The following is a 13,237-nucleotide window of genomic DNA, read 5'->3' on the forward strand; positions in this document are numbered from 1 at the left end:
TGAGGGGGTTTTGACAGCTCCCTCTTTCTGGATGGAAGGACAGGAGCTTTGGTGCCCAGTAAAAATACAAACGATTTTATGAAGTCTTCTAATAATACATTAATCATTTTTAATATCAATTCCGAAAACGTTGGCTCTGAGCCTGTCGTCGATGATGTCTATGAGTTGTAGCCTGAGGCAACCACTGCCCCAGATTGACATTCTTGCGCTAAACCATTCAAAAAATTGGTGACCGTCGACTTCGAGATCGCCAGCATCAATTCCAAACTCACGGCCACGGCGCCCTCTCCACGACGATGCCTCCTCGAATTTCACCCTTCAGCACGCCGCTGTGCTGCAGGACGACTGCCAATGCTCCTGTGTCGTCGCTGACCGCCTACCTCTCCGGCCTCTCTCTCCAGACCCGAAATGCGTCTATCCTCAGCAGCCTCGCCAACAACCCCGGCGCCGTTCACCAGAAGAAGCGAGTTGGTCGTGGTCCCTCTTCCGGACACGGAAAGACATCTGGTCGTGGTCACAAGGGTCAGAAGCAGCATGGAAAGGTCAAGCCGTGGTTCCAGGGTGGTCAGACACCCTTGATCGTCAAGCATGGTCGAAAGGGTTTCAGCAACTTGTGAGGCGCCTACGAATATCCCGACAAGATTTTGAAGAGTCTGGAATCGTAAGAGTTCAATTGACTAACGAATTTGTAGCCGAGCTCCTCAGATGTCGGAAGTCAACCTCGATCAGATCCAGGTTTGGATCGACCAAGGACGAATCGACCCCACCAAGCAGATTACGCCAAAGGAATTGATCGAGTGTGGCATTGTTGGAACTGTCAAGGATGGCGTCAAGGTCCTCTCCCGAGGTGCGGATATGCTTAAGCAGCCCATCGATGTAATGGTCTCCCGTGTTTCTGCTGGAGCTATTGCTGCTATTGAAGGTGCTGGAGGCAAGGTCGTTACCCGATACTACACCAAGCTGGCCATAAAACGACTCCTACGAGGCCAGTCCGTCAACACAGATAAGCCTCTCCCTCAAGGGTTGGAGCATGTCGATACTGTGCTGGCCGCAGCCCGCGATGCACCCTTCCGGTACCGATTACCCGACCCTACCAGCCGTGAGGACATTGAGTACTATCGTGATCCCGCACACCGAGGATACTTGAGCCACCAGCTTGCGCCAGGAGAGTCGCCCAGTTTGTACTTCAGAGTGCCTGGTGTGCACAAGATCAAGAGCGAGATTAAGAAGGAGAAGGCAGCCACTGAGGAGACTCTGTTCTAAGGATTGGGAAGGGCTTATGAAGAATTGTATTATAATGACCGAGTATAGACACTTGGATGTGATAACAAGCTATGTACAAACAATTGAACTCACGAACTTGTTCCTGTTAACGTCTGGTAATCAGCCACAGTTTTGACAGCCCAGGCTGTGGCGTCTCCAGGAACATCCATTTTATTTAACCGTTGCATGGATGCGTCGAGGGGTACGTACCCATGACGCTCCACAACAGCTCCGTCCGGTTTAAGTTGATGTCGCAGACCCAGGTCTTCTCCACTTGGAATGACTTCACCAACCTCCCAGTTGCCTCTCAATTCGCGTGTATTTCGTCGCTAGAGCTTCTGTATTACTTATTGGCTTCGCTTCAACTCCTGTAGCTGCAGCTTTGTTCCATCGCAGGCTTGGTATCGCGCACCCAACTCGATTGCGCTGTATATCGTCCTCTCCGCGGTTTCGATTACGAATCGCTATCTTGACGATCGATCTACGCTCTCCACGAGTAATCGCGACTCGGTTGATCGACGTCGACGAGATTGATACGCGCCGCAAGATTACCTTACATTCACTCCTCGCCTCACCTCAAAGTCATAATGTCACTTTTTGGTTCATCGCCGACGGAGGACAGCCCGGTTCTGGGCTCGTCTACTAGTCCAGCTCGTCGCGGCGGTGCTGGACTCTTCGACGATGACTCTGGTTCTGGAACTCCAAAGCCATCCAACAGTCTGTTCGCTGACGATAACGACTCCCATGATTCGCCTTGGGACATGCCCACGCCGCGCAAGCAGCAGAGCAGAGCCGATCTTATCCGCAACCTTCTCCCCGGTAGCGACGTGCCCGATGCCTATATCGAGACCTTCGATACAGTGGTGCGCGAAGATGGCAGCGGAGGTCAGGTCACTTCTGGTGGTGTCGCAAAGCTCTTCGCTACTGCCAGACTTGGTGCTGATGCCCAAGCTCGCATTATGTCCTTGGTAGCTCCCGGAGGCGGGGATGTCCTGCTAGGTCGAAACGAGTTCAATGTGCTGCTGGCTCTGGTAGGCCTCGCTCAAGAAGGCGAAGTCATAAGCCTGGATGGTGTTGATGAGCGCCGAAAACGTAAGTAAACATATCTCTTTGATTCACATTCCGCATGATTATTTTTGCCTCGTGTCAATCGCTTGCTTGCCAAGACTTACAAGCTGCCCTATCAACTGGTCAATGCAATGCCATGGATGTCATATCAGTGCTGGCATATGCCCCCCGGCGCTTGGTGGGGACACTACTCGGGCCCAGCTAATAACTCATTTCCATCACAGGCCTTCCGCAACCCAAGCTCGCGGGTCTTACTGCAGAGCCCGTCCTACCTCCAGTCGCTGAACTTTCCGCGAAGCCGCCTCAGACACCTCCAAAAGATATTCCTCCTCAACAACAGCAAACTCCTCCCGCGCAACAACAGCCTAAGCAATTTCGACCAGCCATGGATGACCCAGAGGATGATCCATGGGGGAGTCCCGATATGCACAAAACCCATGATCATGGTCCCTCTAAGTCCAACGGCGCCCAGCGAAACAGCACAAATGGCCATGCCGGCTTTGGCCAAACACCACCGACAACAGTAATCGACGCTCCTCCTCTGCCTAATATTGCATCCCCTCCGGTCACTACGTCTCCAAACAGTCGGCGACAGCATAGCAGCAACTCGGTGACAACGCCTGGTGGATGGGGATACTTTGATGGAAACAACCCTGTTGTAGGCTTTGGGGATTCTCCCTCTGGGCCTGTCCAGAATCCTTTTGGTGGAGCTCCCGATCTGACACCAACTGCACAACCTCCAGCTCTTCAGCACCACACGAGCAGTGGTAGAGTCAGCCGCGGCGCCGAGGAGAATGTCGTTGTTGTGCTGATGCCGGAAAAGGAAGGTGTTTTCATGTTCCAGCACCATAATTATGAAATCTCGAGCATAAGGCGCGGTAGCAAGGTTATTCGCAGATACAGCGACTTCGTCTGGCTATTGGATTGCCTACACAAGAGATATCCATTCCGTATTCTGCCGCTACTTCCACCTAAGCGTGTAGGTGTAAATGGCAGCCATCTGTCCAACGATGGGGCCTTCATCGAGAAACGAAGGAGGGGCCTGTCACGGTTCTTGAATGCCCTTATCAGGCACCCGATTCTGAGCCAGGAACAGCTGGTCGTCATGTTCTTGACCGTTCCTACAGTAAGTCAATTCTGCCACCAAGTGTAAATCAACTGCTGAAGCTAATATCAGCATCAGGAACTATCTGTGTGGCGCAAGCAAGCTACCATTTCTGTTCTGGATGAGTTTACTGATAGAGCACTACCACCTGGTTTGGAGGACTCTTTGCCCGCTGAGCTCGAGGATCTCTTCAACCGAACACGTAATGGCGTCAAACGATCTGCTGAACTTTACATTAACGTATGCAACATCATGGATCGCCTCGTCAAGCGGACCGAGGGCGTGGCTGCTGATCATGCTCGCATTGCTCTTTCTTTGGCCTCTCTGACAGAAACATCGGAGGATACTTACGCAACTGACACCAACGAGGTTCCTCTTCTTAACGATGGGCTTGTTGCCATGAGCAAACACCTCAGAACTTGCCAGGCTTTGATGGAGGATGAGAGCCGTGGATGGGACGAGGGAGTTCTCGAGGACCTCAAGCGCCAACGAGATGCTCTTGTCAGTGTGCGTGAGATGTTTGAGCGAAGAGAGCGTTTGGATAAAGATAATATCCCTTATCTGGAGCGAAGGATTCAGACAAATGAGAACAAGCTTGCCAGCTTGAGATCCAAGCCAGAAGGCGTGGTCAAGGCTGGTGAGATTGACCGGATAGCGGAAAACATTATCAAGGTAAGTCTATCACTGACGTAGTTGAAGAGGAAGCACTAATAAAGAACCAGGACAAGGAGTCTATTGTCCAGCAACACAATCGCTCCATCTTCGTCAAGGAGTGTATCCGCGACGAACTCATCACCTTCCAGTCAACTCAGTACCAGGTCAGCCGATGGAACCAAGACTGGGCCGGCGAGCGAGTCAAGTACGCCGAGATGCTCGCAGACAACTGGCGACGATTGCTAGATGAGCTTGAGGGCATGCCCCTGGGTGACTAGAGCCCGCCAGAGAGTCATCAAGGGTCATTTGCTACAGCGCACGACGAGCCTTTCGAGGAAAACGCCGAGATTATATGGGGGGATGTTGAGTGGTGATTGGATATAACAACAGAGAGGAGAGGAGAGAAGCGGTAGTGTGTTTTCAAAGTATATTTATGCGTGCAAGATGTATTTGTGTATTAAGACAAGAGCAAGATGAAGGTGAATATGCATGGGTTGAAAGAGGAGCGTTAGTGGGAGGGAGACAGAGAAGCGTGTGGATGTGCTCGATACCCTTCATTCATTTTAGTTTCCGATCCTCGTTCATAATAGAAACCAAACCTGCCACGTTTATACAAGTCGCTGCTCTTGCTGATGTGGTCGTGTTAGTTCTTGATCAGTATTATGCGAGATCACAGTACTATGTTTCAATATAACGTGAATATTCCCATTTTTATTTTTTGCTCTCCATGTCAGTCTTGGATATCTACCACTGATCTGTCACGGCACCGTGAGAAGCATCTCCGACCAACTTGGCATACTTGGCCAGCACACCCCTCTTGACTCTAGGCTCGGGTGCCTTCCACTCACTCCTTCGCTTGTCCATCTCCTCATCGGTGATATCGACATCGATGCGGTTTCTAACTGCATCGATGGTAATAACATCTCCATCCTTGACCAGAGCGATAGGGCCTCCAACCATAGCTTCAGGCACGACGTGTCCGACGATGAAGCCGTGAGAGGCACCGCTGTATCGACCGTCTGTGACGAGGGCAAGATTCGAGAGACCGGCACCCATGATGGCTGCAGAGGCCTTCAGTTGTTCGGGCATACCGGGACCACCCTTGGGACCTTCATATCGAACAATCACGACCAAGTTACCGTCAGACTGCTTGATCTCACCCTTGTTCAGAGCAGCGTTGAGCATCTTCTCAGTGTCGTATACACGAGCCTTGCCAGTGAAAGACAGACCCTCCTTTCCAGTAATCTTGGCAACAGCACCGCCGGGTGCAAAGTTTCCTCGTAGAATGCGGATGTGGCCTGAGTCCTTGATAGGGTTGTCGAGAGAGCGGATGATATCCTGGCCAGGGTCCAGGCTGGGCCAGTCTTGCACATTCTCGGCAAGAGTCTTGCCGGTGACGGTCATGATGCTGCCGTCGAGAAGACCACGGGCGATGAGCATCTTGATAACGGAGGGTGTTCCGCCAACGTTGTACAGATCTTCCATGTAGTACTTTCCACTGGGGGCCAGATCAGCGAGGAAAGGTGTTCTATCACTGGCGCGTTGGACATCGTCGATGGTCAGGGGTACACCAGCTGTGTTGGCCATGGCGAGGAAGTGAAGAACACCGTTTGTGGAACCACCCAGAATCATAGTCAGAACAAGAGCGTTCTCGAAGGAAGCTCGGGTCATGATATCGCGAGGGCGGAGATCCTTCTCCATAGTAGTGCGGATAACCTGAGCAGCGCGCTCACATTCACGACGCTTCTCAGGAGACTCGGCAGGGTATGATGAGGAGCCAGGTAGTGAAAGACCCATAGCCTCAATGGCAGTAGCCATAGTGTTAGCCGTGTACATGCCACCACAGGCTCCAGCACCGGGACAAGCATGCTTCTCGATATCATCCATGACATCAGAGCTCTCGCGGCCAGCCTCACCAGGATTTGTCTTTGCGTGGAGTCGGCCATAGGTGAAAGCGCCAGAAGCTTCGTAGCATGTGCTGATGTTGATGGGCTTCTCGAGGAGCTTGGAGTGACCCTTGCGGATGGTACCGCCGTAGATCATGATAAAGGGGCGGTTGTGACGAGCGGCGGCCATTACAGTGCCGGGCATGTTCTTGTCACAGCCAGGAATAGAGATGTTGGCGTCATGGTGCTGGGCGCAAGTTACAGACTCAATGGAATCAGCGATGATTTCTCGGGTTTGAAGAGAGAAGCGCATGCCTGAGAAGTGTGAGTTATTTGTGAGTTTTGTGAATTCTGTGACTGGGTTTCACTGACCTTCGCCTCCCATGGTGATGGCGTCAGAGACACCAACGGTGTTGAACTGCCATCCGATCATACCCTCCTTCTCAATAGAGTTCTTGACGATTTGGCCAAGATCGAGGACTGCAACTTTGTAAGTATAGATTTTCCAGCGTGAGGTTATGTCACTTACGATGAGTACTACAAATCATTAGTATTCACTCTAGAGATAGGTTTTCCGTTCAGAACTCACTTGCAAGGGTTTCCTTGCCACCACACGGTAGCAACACCGATTTGAGGGGCATTCTTCATCTTGTCCTTGTCGGTGACGCCCGCTCCGTAGAGCATAGCCTGGTAAAGTCAGTGAGTTGTTGCGTTGTGGCAGAGGGAGGGGGGAGGCATACCTGAGCTCCGGGATAGTCATGCTCGCGGGTGATCTTTGTTGACCAACGGTTTAGAGCACCACCAGGAGGAAGACAAGGAAAGGGGATGTAGTCGGGATCTTGTTTAGGGTCGTGCTGGACTTGGTCCGCCATGATGATGAGTTGTGAGAGCTGATCTCAGTCTGTAGTCTGTTTGCTTGTTGGGGGAGTTCAGCGGTTTTCAGCGATTCAAAGGCTGAGAAACACGAGAGTTAAGTCGAGGTGAAAGAAGATATCTCCTGAGACTTGAGATTAGTTTCAAGGTAAAGGATAAATAGCGATGTCGGAGAGAAAAGGAGGAAGAAGAAAGGATGAGCTGGTTGGTTTATGTTACAGTGAAGAGGGAGGATGCCAAGGCGTAACCCCACGGGCAGTGACTGGTAATGACAGGCAGTGGCAGACCTTATATAAAGGAATTGAATCCGGACAACAAGGTCTTTAGTGAGCGAGGGTGACAGAGAACCGAAGACGAAGAGAAATTGACCAAGGACAAGCGTCGGATTAGACAAGAATTGTGGTGCGAGTTGCAATGCGTCTGCCGAAGAGCGGAGTAGTTTCGTTTTAGTGACTTTTTTCTCGATGTAAGCGGAATGTCCTGTACCTAGCCTGTAGCTTCGTAGCCCTGTGACTTGAGGTAGTGTAGTGTGCGGAGTAGAGTAGTGTAGAGTAGTGAGTGGGTGGCGTTGGCTCTTTTGTTGATCAGTTGGAGGTTTATGATGATACAAGTCACGAAGAGAGAGAGAGAGAGAGAGAGAAGAGATATGAAGATGATACGGGAGAAAGGAAGTGAGTGATGGTGATAACGGTTGCTGCAATTGTGACATTTTGTACTCCCCAAGCTAATGTAGGTAGCTTCTTGCTCACTGACAACTCACGATACCTAGATAAGAGCTCGTCTGCCTCGTGTTGAAAGAGGCTATTCTCACTCCCAAAATCTTGGCTTGCCTCACTTATCCTTCCTTTGCCGGACCGAACAGCTCGGCATTCGCTCCGGATCTCGAATCAAGGAGTTTCCCCTTGCCCTTCTCTTGATTCTTCTTTTCTTTTAACCCCTCTTGAACTGGTATGATCATGACATATCCACTTCCCGCCTGCTAAAGAGGCCAGCAACCCCGCACATTAGTTAGCTAGAGCTTTGTCAAATACCAACCGTCGGTTTAGCAATTACGGATCCCTCGAGCTTTAATAGGTCCGAGCTAGTCATTGCCAATCAAGCAGAGAGAAAACAAGACCTGTCTGTCTCTGTCTGTGAGTGCAAGAGAGAATAAATACGTGAAATACCCGAGGTCATCTCCACTCACTCACTCACTCACAAGGTAATAAACATGCTCCCCTCACGATGCCTTCAAAGCGTGGGGTTCGATATAATTGACCCCCAAAACAAAGACATGACAGCGGCTAAATGGGAAAAACACCCTGCCCTAAGAATATCTACCTACTACCTATAGGCCACCAACCTTACAGTTACATTCAGCCGGGACTCCGCAGTCCCATTCGCTATGGATCCCTTGCCATGATCCCCAATATGCCCCTCTCCGCGTGACATCCACTATTTCTTCATCCACCGGGGCCGAACCGCGGATCGGATACGGGGGAGAAACACCCACGTCTCGGCTGACACTCACCCGAACGGTGCTAACCACCGAGGCTTCGTGATGTTTCGACGTATCAGATATATCATGTTGTAGTCCAAAATAGACATGATCTCCATTCGTCGGTTGTTTAACTACAAACAAAACACACGTCTCTACGTCTCCTTTCATGCTGTCCCTCAGCTGCTCAGCTACTACAAGACAACACAGTGTACGTACTCCCCAATATCATGCAAGTCATATTGGTCTATGCGTCTTGATACACGGCCGTCGTCATTGTGAAACAGAGACTCGGAAAACGCATTGAAACGCTGCACAGCCAAGACACATGCACCCACCCAACTCACTCACTATACCACTCACTATACCACAGCACAAGCATCACTCAGCAGTACCATGACAATTCGGGCTTTTGCTGCGAAATGATCTTCATGACACCTTGTACAGACGCTCTTCGGACGTATCACCGTCTCGAGCAACCTCAAACATATCCCATCCCCATATCCTCCACTAACACACGCTGATCTAGTTTCACCTCAATTACGCAAGCAACTTTTCAACGCTGCCATATCACAGTCCACATGAAACAATAAACAGTTCAAGGTGAAGAAGATTATCAATTGATGCCTGCCAGCTTTTACCACCGACAGGGTGTATCTAATATTATCCTCCTCCCCATAAACCCCATCCGCTCAGTAGTAGTAGCCCGGGGCCGAGCGCCTTGAGCTTTGGCTCTTTTCTTTCATCACCGTAATTTCATCAGTCCTGAATACGAAACAACAAGAGGACTGTACAATGTAAGGAAATCTGCCCAAATGGCAAGCCAAATAAAACGGGTGAGAAAAAAAAATTCGGAAATTGAGACCAAATAAAAAAATCCATGACTCTGTCCACTACCCCGGGACAGGTCTTTACACCAAGCATAGGACGGAAAAGGTGTATAGTAGTGTCTTCCTCCATCTCCGACAAGTGCTCTTCATGTCGTGTAGCAAATGCCGTGCGTCTACCTCCTTTTTTCCACCTCAAGGATCCAGTACTGAACTGGATCCCAACCACTAGACAATACTTTGTTCGTAAGATAAGAACGGTATAGGCGCACAGTGAAAAGAATGAAAGTGATATACTTCGTGAAAACGAGTGCGGGCGCAAGTAAAATGCCCAAGTGTGTGGCAGATATGCCGTGTCGTGTGCGTGCCTCTGGTGGTAGAGAGAGCAACAATGCCATGATTGAAACGAAATGCGAAAAGCAAGAGGCGCATCATACAATGAGGCGAGACCAAGCTGCAGTCTCACCTTATCCTCATTCCAAATTACCTCGCCTCTGGACGGGATGAGGATCAAAACAGGGTGACGTGACCCGAGGAGTCCATGTTCAGTGAGCGGTTTGCATCATACCAAATCGCTCCTCTTCCAGCCGTCTCACAATATCCCGATCGCGAGCGGTTCGTGGGTCGGCATCGATTCCCAGGATCGAAGAGATCCGTGTCTTGTCCTGTCCCTTGTTGTAGGACTGGCTCTGTGCATCCTTCTCGGCCTGGCCTGGGCTTGAGATGGGAGTGATTGGTGTCAGAGAAGAAGGGCTGCAGCAGGTGCCAGTCTTCCAGGCCTGCTCGAGAACAGTGGGAGACACTGAGGGGCCATACTCGTTGGCGATGGTTGTCCAGAAAGACGCACGATGGGTTGAGTAGATGGAATGAAGCCGTGAAAGATCGACATGCGAGGCGTTGTGTGCAGGAGGTGAAGATGCGGGCCCAGGAGCAGGCATAACTGAGCAGTCAAGACGCAGGGGAGGTGTTGTTCGTTGAAGCGAAGCTGCGCGATGGTGGAAAGCAGCATGAGGCATCTGAACAGGGGCGTCCATAGTCGTCGTATATGACTGGTTGGTGACAGGAGGTGGGAGAGACATGCGAGATGGTTTTGGGAGAATGGACGGTAGGCGAGTGACATCGCTAGGTCCAACGATGCTGGGGAGTTGGATGTGGCTGGCAGTGTTGACGTTGCAGGGAGGGGGGCTATAACTTCGTACACTTCCGCCAGGAGAAACTGAGCGAGAGACAGTCTCTCGTGCAGGGCTGGGGACGTTCACGTGGTGAGCCTGGGAGATGTCGTTGGAGGCACCCGATGAAACTGAGGCAGCACGCTTGTTGCGTCGGTTGCTGCCATGAGAGAGTTGATGGTAGTGGAGGCGGCAGGCCAACTCTGTCTTCTTGAGGTGGGCTGCAATGTACTTATATGGCATCTTCTGGAGGCGAGTTTGGATGAGATATGACTCCTAAATTTGGTGTTAGTGATATAGTCCGGCACAGCTAAGCAACATCGACTCACCTCCTCATCGCTCCAAGCACGTCCACCGCCAGTCGACGAAGCCTTACGGCTCTTTGAAATTCCGTAGTCGTGGCGGTCCATGGAATCCCTTGATGGGATATAAGGCACAGGGGCCTGAGCCATCTGGTGTTGAGGCATGCCTGAGCTCATTGGTCGGCTGTTCATTGTGCTGCCTTGAAATCCGCAATGGGGTATCGTAAAGTAAAGGTCAGGTTTCTGAAAAGAATCGTCGTTTTTCGAAGAGTCGAAAGTCGTCGTATAAGCTGGTCTTGAAGAAGAAACCAGGCCAAGTGTGTGATCGAAGCGAGCGATATCGTTCGAATGCCGGATGTGCTGTTTAAGCCAGCGAGAATATTTAAACTCGAAAATACAGACACCGGAAAGGAAAGTCCTCAAAAGTTGAAACTGTTTCAGATAGAAGGAAACAGAATTGTTATAAAAAAAAAAGGCGTTGAATGAAAAACCAATATTGGTTTTGTTGTACAGAAGGTAATGGGTTGTTGTTGTTGTTCAAAGGAGTGTCAGCAGCCAAACCAGTTGGTCCAAGTTGGTACTGTCAATGAGTGTGTTGGAGCTAGCTGCGTAGAAGAAGTGAAGCAGAGCCGAAGAAGTGAATACAATTACAAGACGCAGCAGCGTTTCTTGCTTGCAAAGTAGAAGAAAAAGAAAAGAAAAGATGTGAGGTTGAGGATGACAATCCAAAGTGAGGAAGGGAAAGAGGAGGAGGAGAAGTAGAAGTAGTTTATTAGAAGGGGAGGGGCAAGTGGTGTAGTAATAACAACCTACCTACTAAGGTATGGACGGCAAAGATTCAGAAACAGGCACAATAGACAGTTTACAGCGGCATGCATGCAGTAACAGGCTCACTAGAGTAAGGTACAGTACGTACGGGGCAGATTGCAACGGCCACGACGGTGGTGATGGTTCGGGCCATGCATTGCATGGATCAGGGCATAACAAGGGTTTGCTCGCCTGTTGCTGCTGCTGCTGCTGCTGCTGCCAGGGCCCCTGTTACATCTAACAGGAACAGTCTAACAGCGTTAACGAACGGGGGGTGGGAGTCGTTCCAGGCCTAGACGACAGGACAGGGCATGGGGGTAAATTCAGGGCTTGCAGGGCATGGCAGGGCATGTGGCTTGGCTGGAGTTGGGATGCTGCAACATGAACAAAACCAAAACATACATCCATCGCAGACGGAACAAGTCGTGGATGGTGATTCATCTTACAGTTCCTGTCTGGGACTCAAAACAAATACTGCTACAACCAGATCTGAGGCTCTTAACGGAGACAAACTAGACGACGCTATACTATTTTAGCCTGACCATAGACTGCGCGCGAGACGAGACTAACACAAGACAAAACCTGCAGTAATAATGAGACACCCAATTTCTGGGGTTTTTGGGTTACTTTGTTTCTCCAACTAACCCCCAATAGAAAAAACCTCAGACGAAAAAAAAAAAAAAGAGCTTGTGAAGCAATAGCAACGATCGTAATATTACAGAAACGCCACCGATGACAATGGCTTGATACAAGTCTGCAGTAGTCAAGCCTCAATCGCGGTGAATGTGAGATCTAGTCTAAACGGCTCGACAGAATAGGAATATGGAGCGAACACCACCGTCCGTCCGCCACTATCATGAATCAATCAATGGAATGGAACCAAGACCAAATGACATGGTCCATCCCAAGCGAGCCTCAAAACGATCACTTACATGCTGCAACTGCAACTGCAACTGCACAACACCACACAATACAACAGAACAGTCGTTGTCAGTGACGGATACAAGATCCGCCGCCTTGTCAAATCAACTCACCCTTGCCTGGTAAAACGGTCACCACCGCACGTAGCGTCTCCCACTGTTGAAGAAGTGATCCAAACATCCATTTACCACCCCCGGTTCAGTACTCGTACAACGGATATTGGCAGGGCCTGTGCGAGTTTTAAACATATTCTTCGCCATCCTTGGCATCCGATCTCTACAGCACAGCACAGCACAGCAGCACAGTACCTAGTTATGAGAAACTGTCTCCCCGTCAGACAAGACACGCATATACTGTGTACTGCCCCTATGTAGGTAGGTTTACGTATGGCCTCTTTGCGCTGTGTCCTCGTGTTCATTCCTTGATAATCAATCAGTCAGTGACTTTTCTTATTCCTGAATTCAGTCAGTCAGTCAGTCAGTCAGTCAGTCTCTCTTCGGCGGGGTCGTGTTGCGTTACATCGACCTCAGCTTCAGGTGCGCGATGCGCGTAATAATTCAAGGTGCCCTTCCATTAGTTGATAGCCTTGTCTGACTCTCCAGCGCAGCACACAAACTGCTTCTTGGCAGCCAACCCTGGCGAGCAGCAGGGGTTCATATATTGCTTCGTAATTGGACGGTCCCTGATTTTGATTTGCACCTCTAGTTCCTTCAACCTCGTGGTTTGGCTGTGGCTGTAATAATCCCACCCAATGTCCACACTTGTAGCCAGCCTCGAGGCTAACATCCATCGCGCGCCGCTGCGCTGTGATCCGTGATCTTCTGGAGGACCGTGATTAGGTCCCAAGCTGTTGGCTGCAGCTAACAGACTACTACGTACTACTAC

The 13,237-nt window shown here is 50.4% G+C and overlaps 4 protein-coding genes across 4 annotated transcripts; 2 read left to right on the forward strand and 2 right to left on the reverse strand.

Moving 5' to 3' along the window:
* Positions 1-296: 296 nt before the first annotated feature.
* On the forward strand, positions 297-1,263 carry FSUBG_6746 (MVP1; the record flags this gene model as incomplete). The annotated part of the gene is made up of 2 exons (XM_036684977.1): positions 297-613; positions 693-1,263. The coding sequence occupies 2 exons, from the start codon at positions 297-299 to the stop codon at positions 1,261-1,263; spliced, it is 888 nt and encodes a 295-aa protein (XP_036537783.1).
* A 587-nt stretch (positions 1,264-1,850) lies between these two features.
* FSUBG_6747 (sorting nexin mvp-1) lies at positions 1,851-4,368 on the forward strand (the record flags this gene model as incomplete). Its single annotated transcript, XM_036684978.1, has 4 exons — positions 1,851-2,355; positions 2,556-3,457; positions 3,515-4,108; positions 4,159-4,368. The coding sequence occupies 4 exons, from the start codon at positions 1,851-1,853 to the stop codon at positions 4,366-4,368; spliced, it is 2,211 nt and encodes a 736-aa protein (XP_036537784.1).
* Positions 4,369-4,834: 466 nt separating this feature from the next.
* FSUBG_6748 (dihydroxy-acid dehydratase) lies at positions 4,835-6,848 on the reverse strand (the record flags this gene model as incomplete). The annotated part of the gene is made up of 5 exons (XM_036684979.1): positions 4,835-6,291; positions 6,349-6,456; positions 6,506-6,513; positions 6,566-6,663; positions 6,717-6,848. The coding sequence occupies 5 exons, from the start codon at positions 6,846-6,848 to the stop codon at positions 4,835-4,837; spliced, it is 1,803 nt and encodes a 600-aa protein (XP_036537785.1).
* A 2,850-nt stretch (positions 6,849-9,698) lies between these two features.
* Positions 9,699-10,816, reverse strand: FSUBG_6749 (uncharacterized protein; the record flags this gene model as incomplete). The annotated part of the gene is made up of 2 exons (XM_036684980.1): positions 9,699-10,598; positions 10,652-10,816. 2 exons carry the CDS (start codon positions 10,814-10,816, stop codon positions 9,699-9,701), a joined length of 1,065 nt encoding a protein of 354 aa, XP_036537786.1.
* Positions 10,817-13,237: the final 2,421 nt, after the last annotated feature.

The sequence above is a fragment of the Fusarium subglutinans genome (genome assembly GCF_013396075.1).
Source record: "Fusarium subglutinans strain NRRL 66333 chromosome Unknown NRRL66333_c0000074, whole genome shotgun sequence".
Taxonomy (NCBI): Eukaryota; Fungi; Ascomycota; class Sordariomycetes; order Hypocreales; family Nectriaceae; genus Fusarium; species Fusarium subglutinans.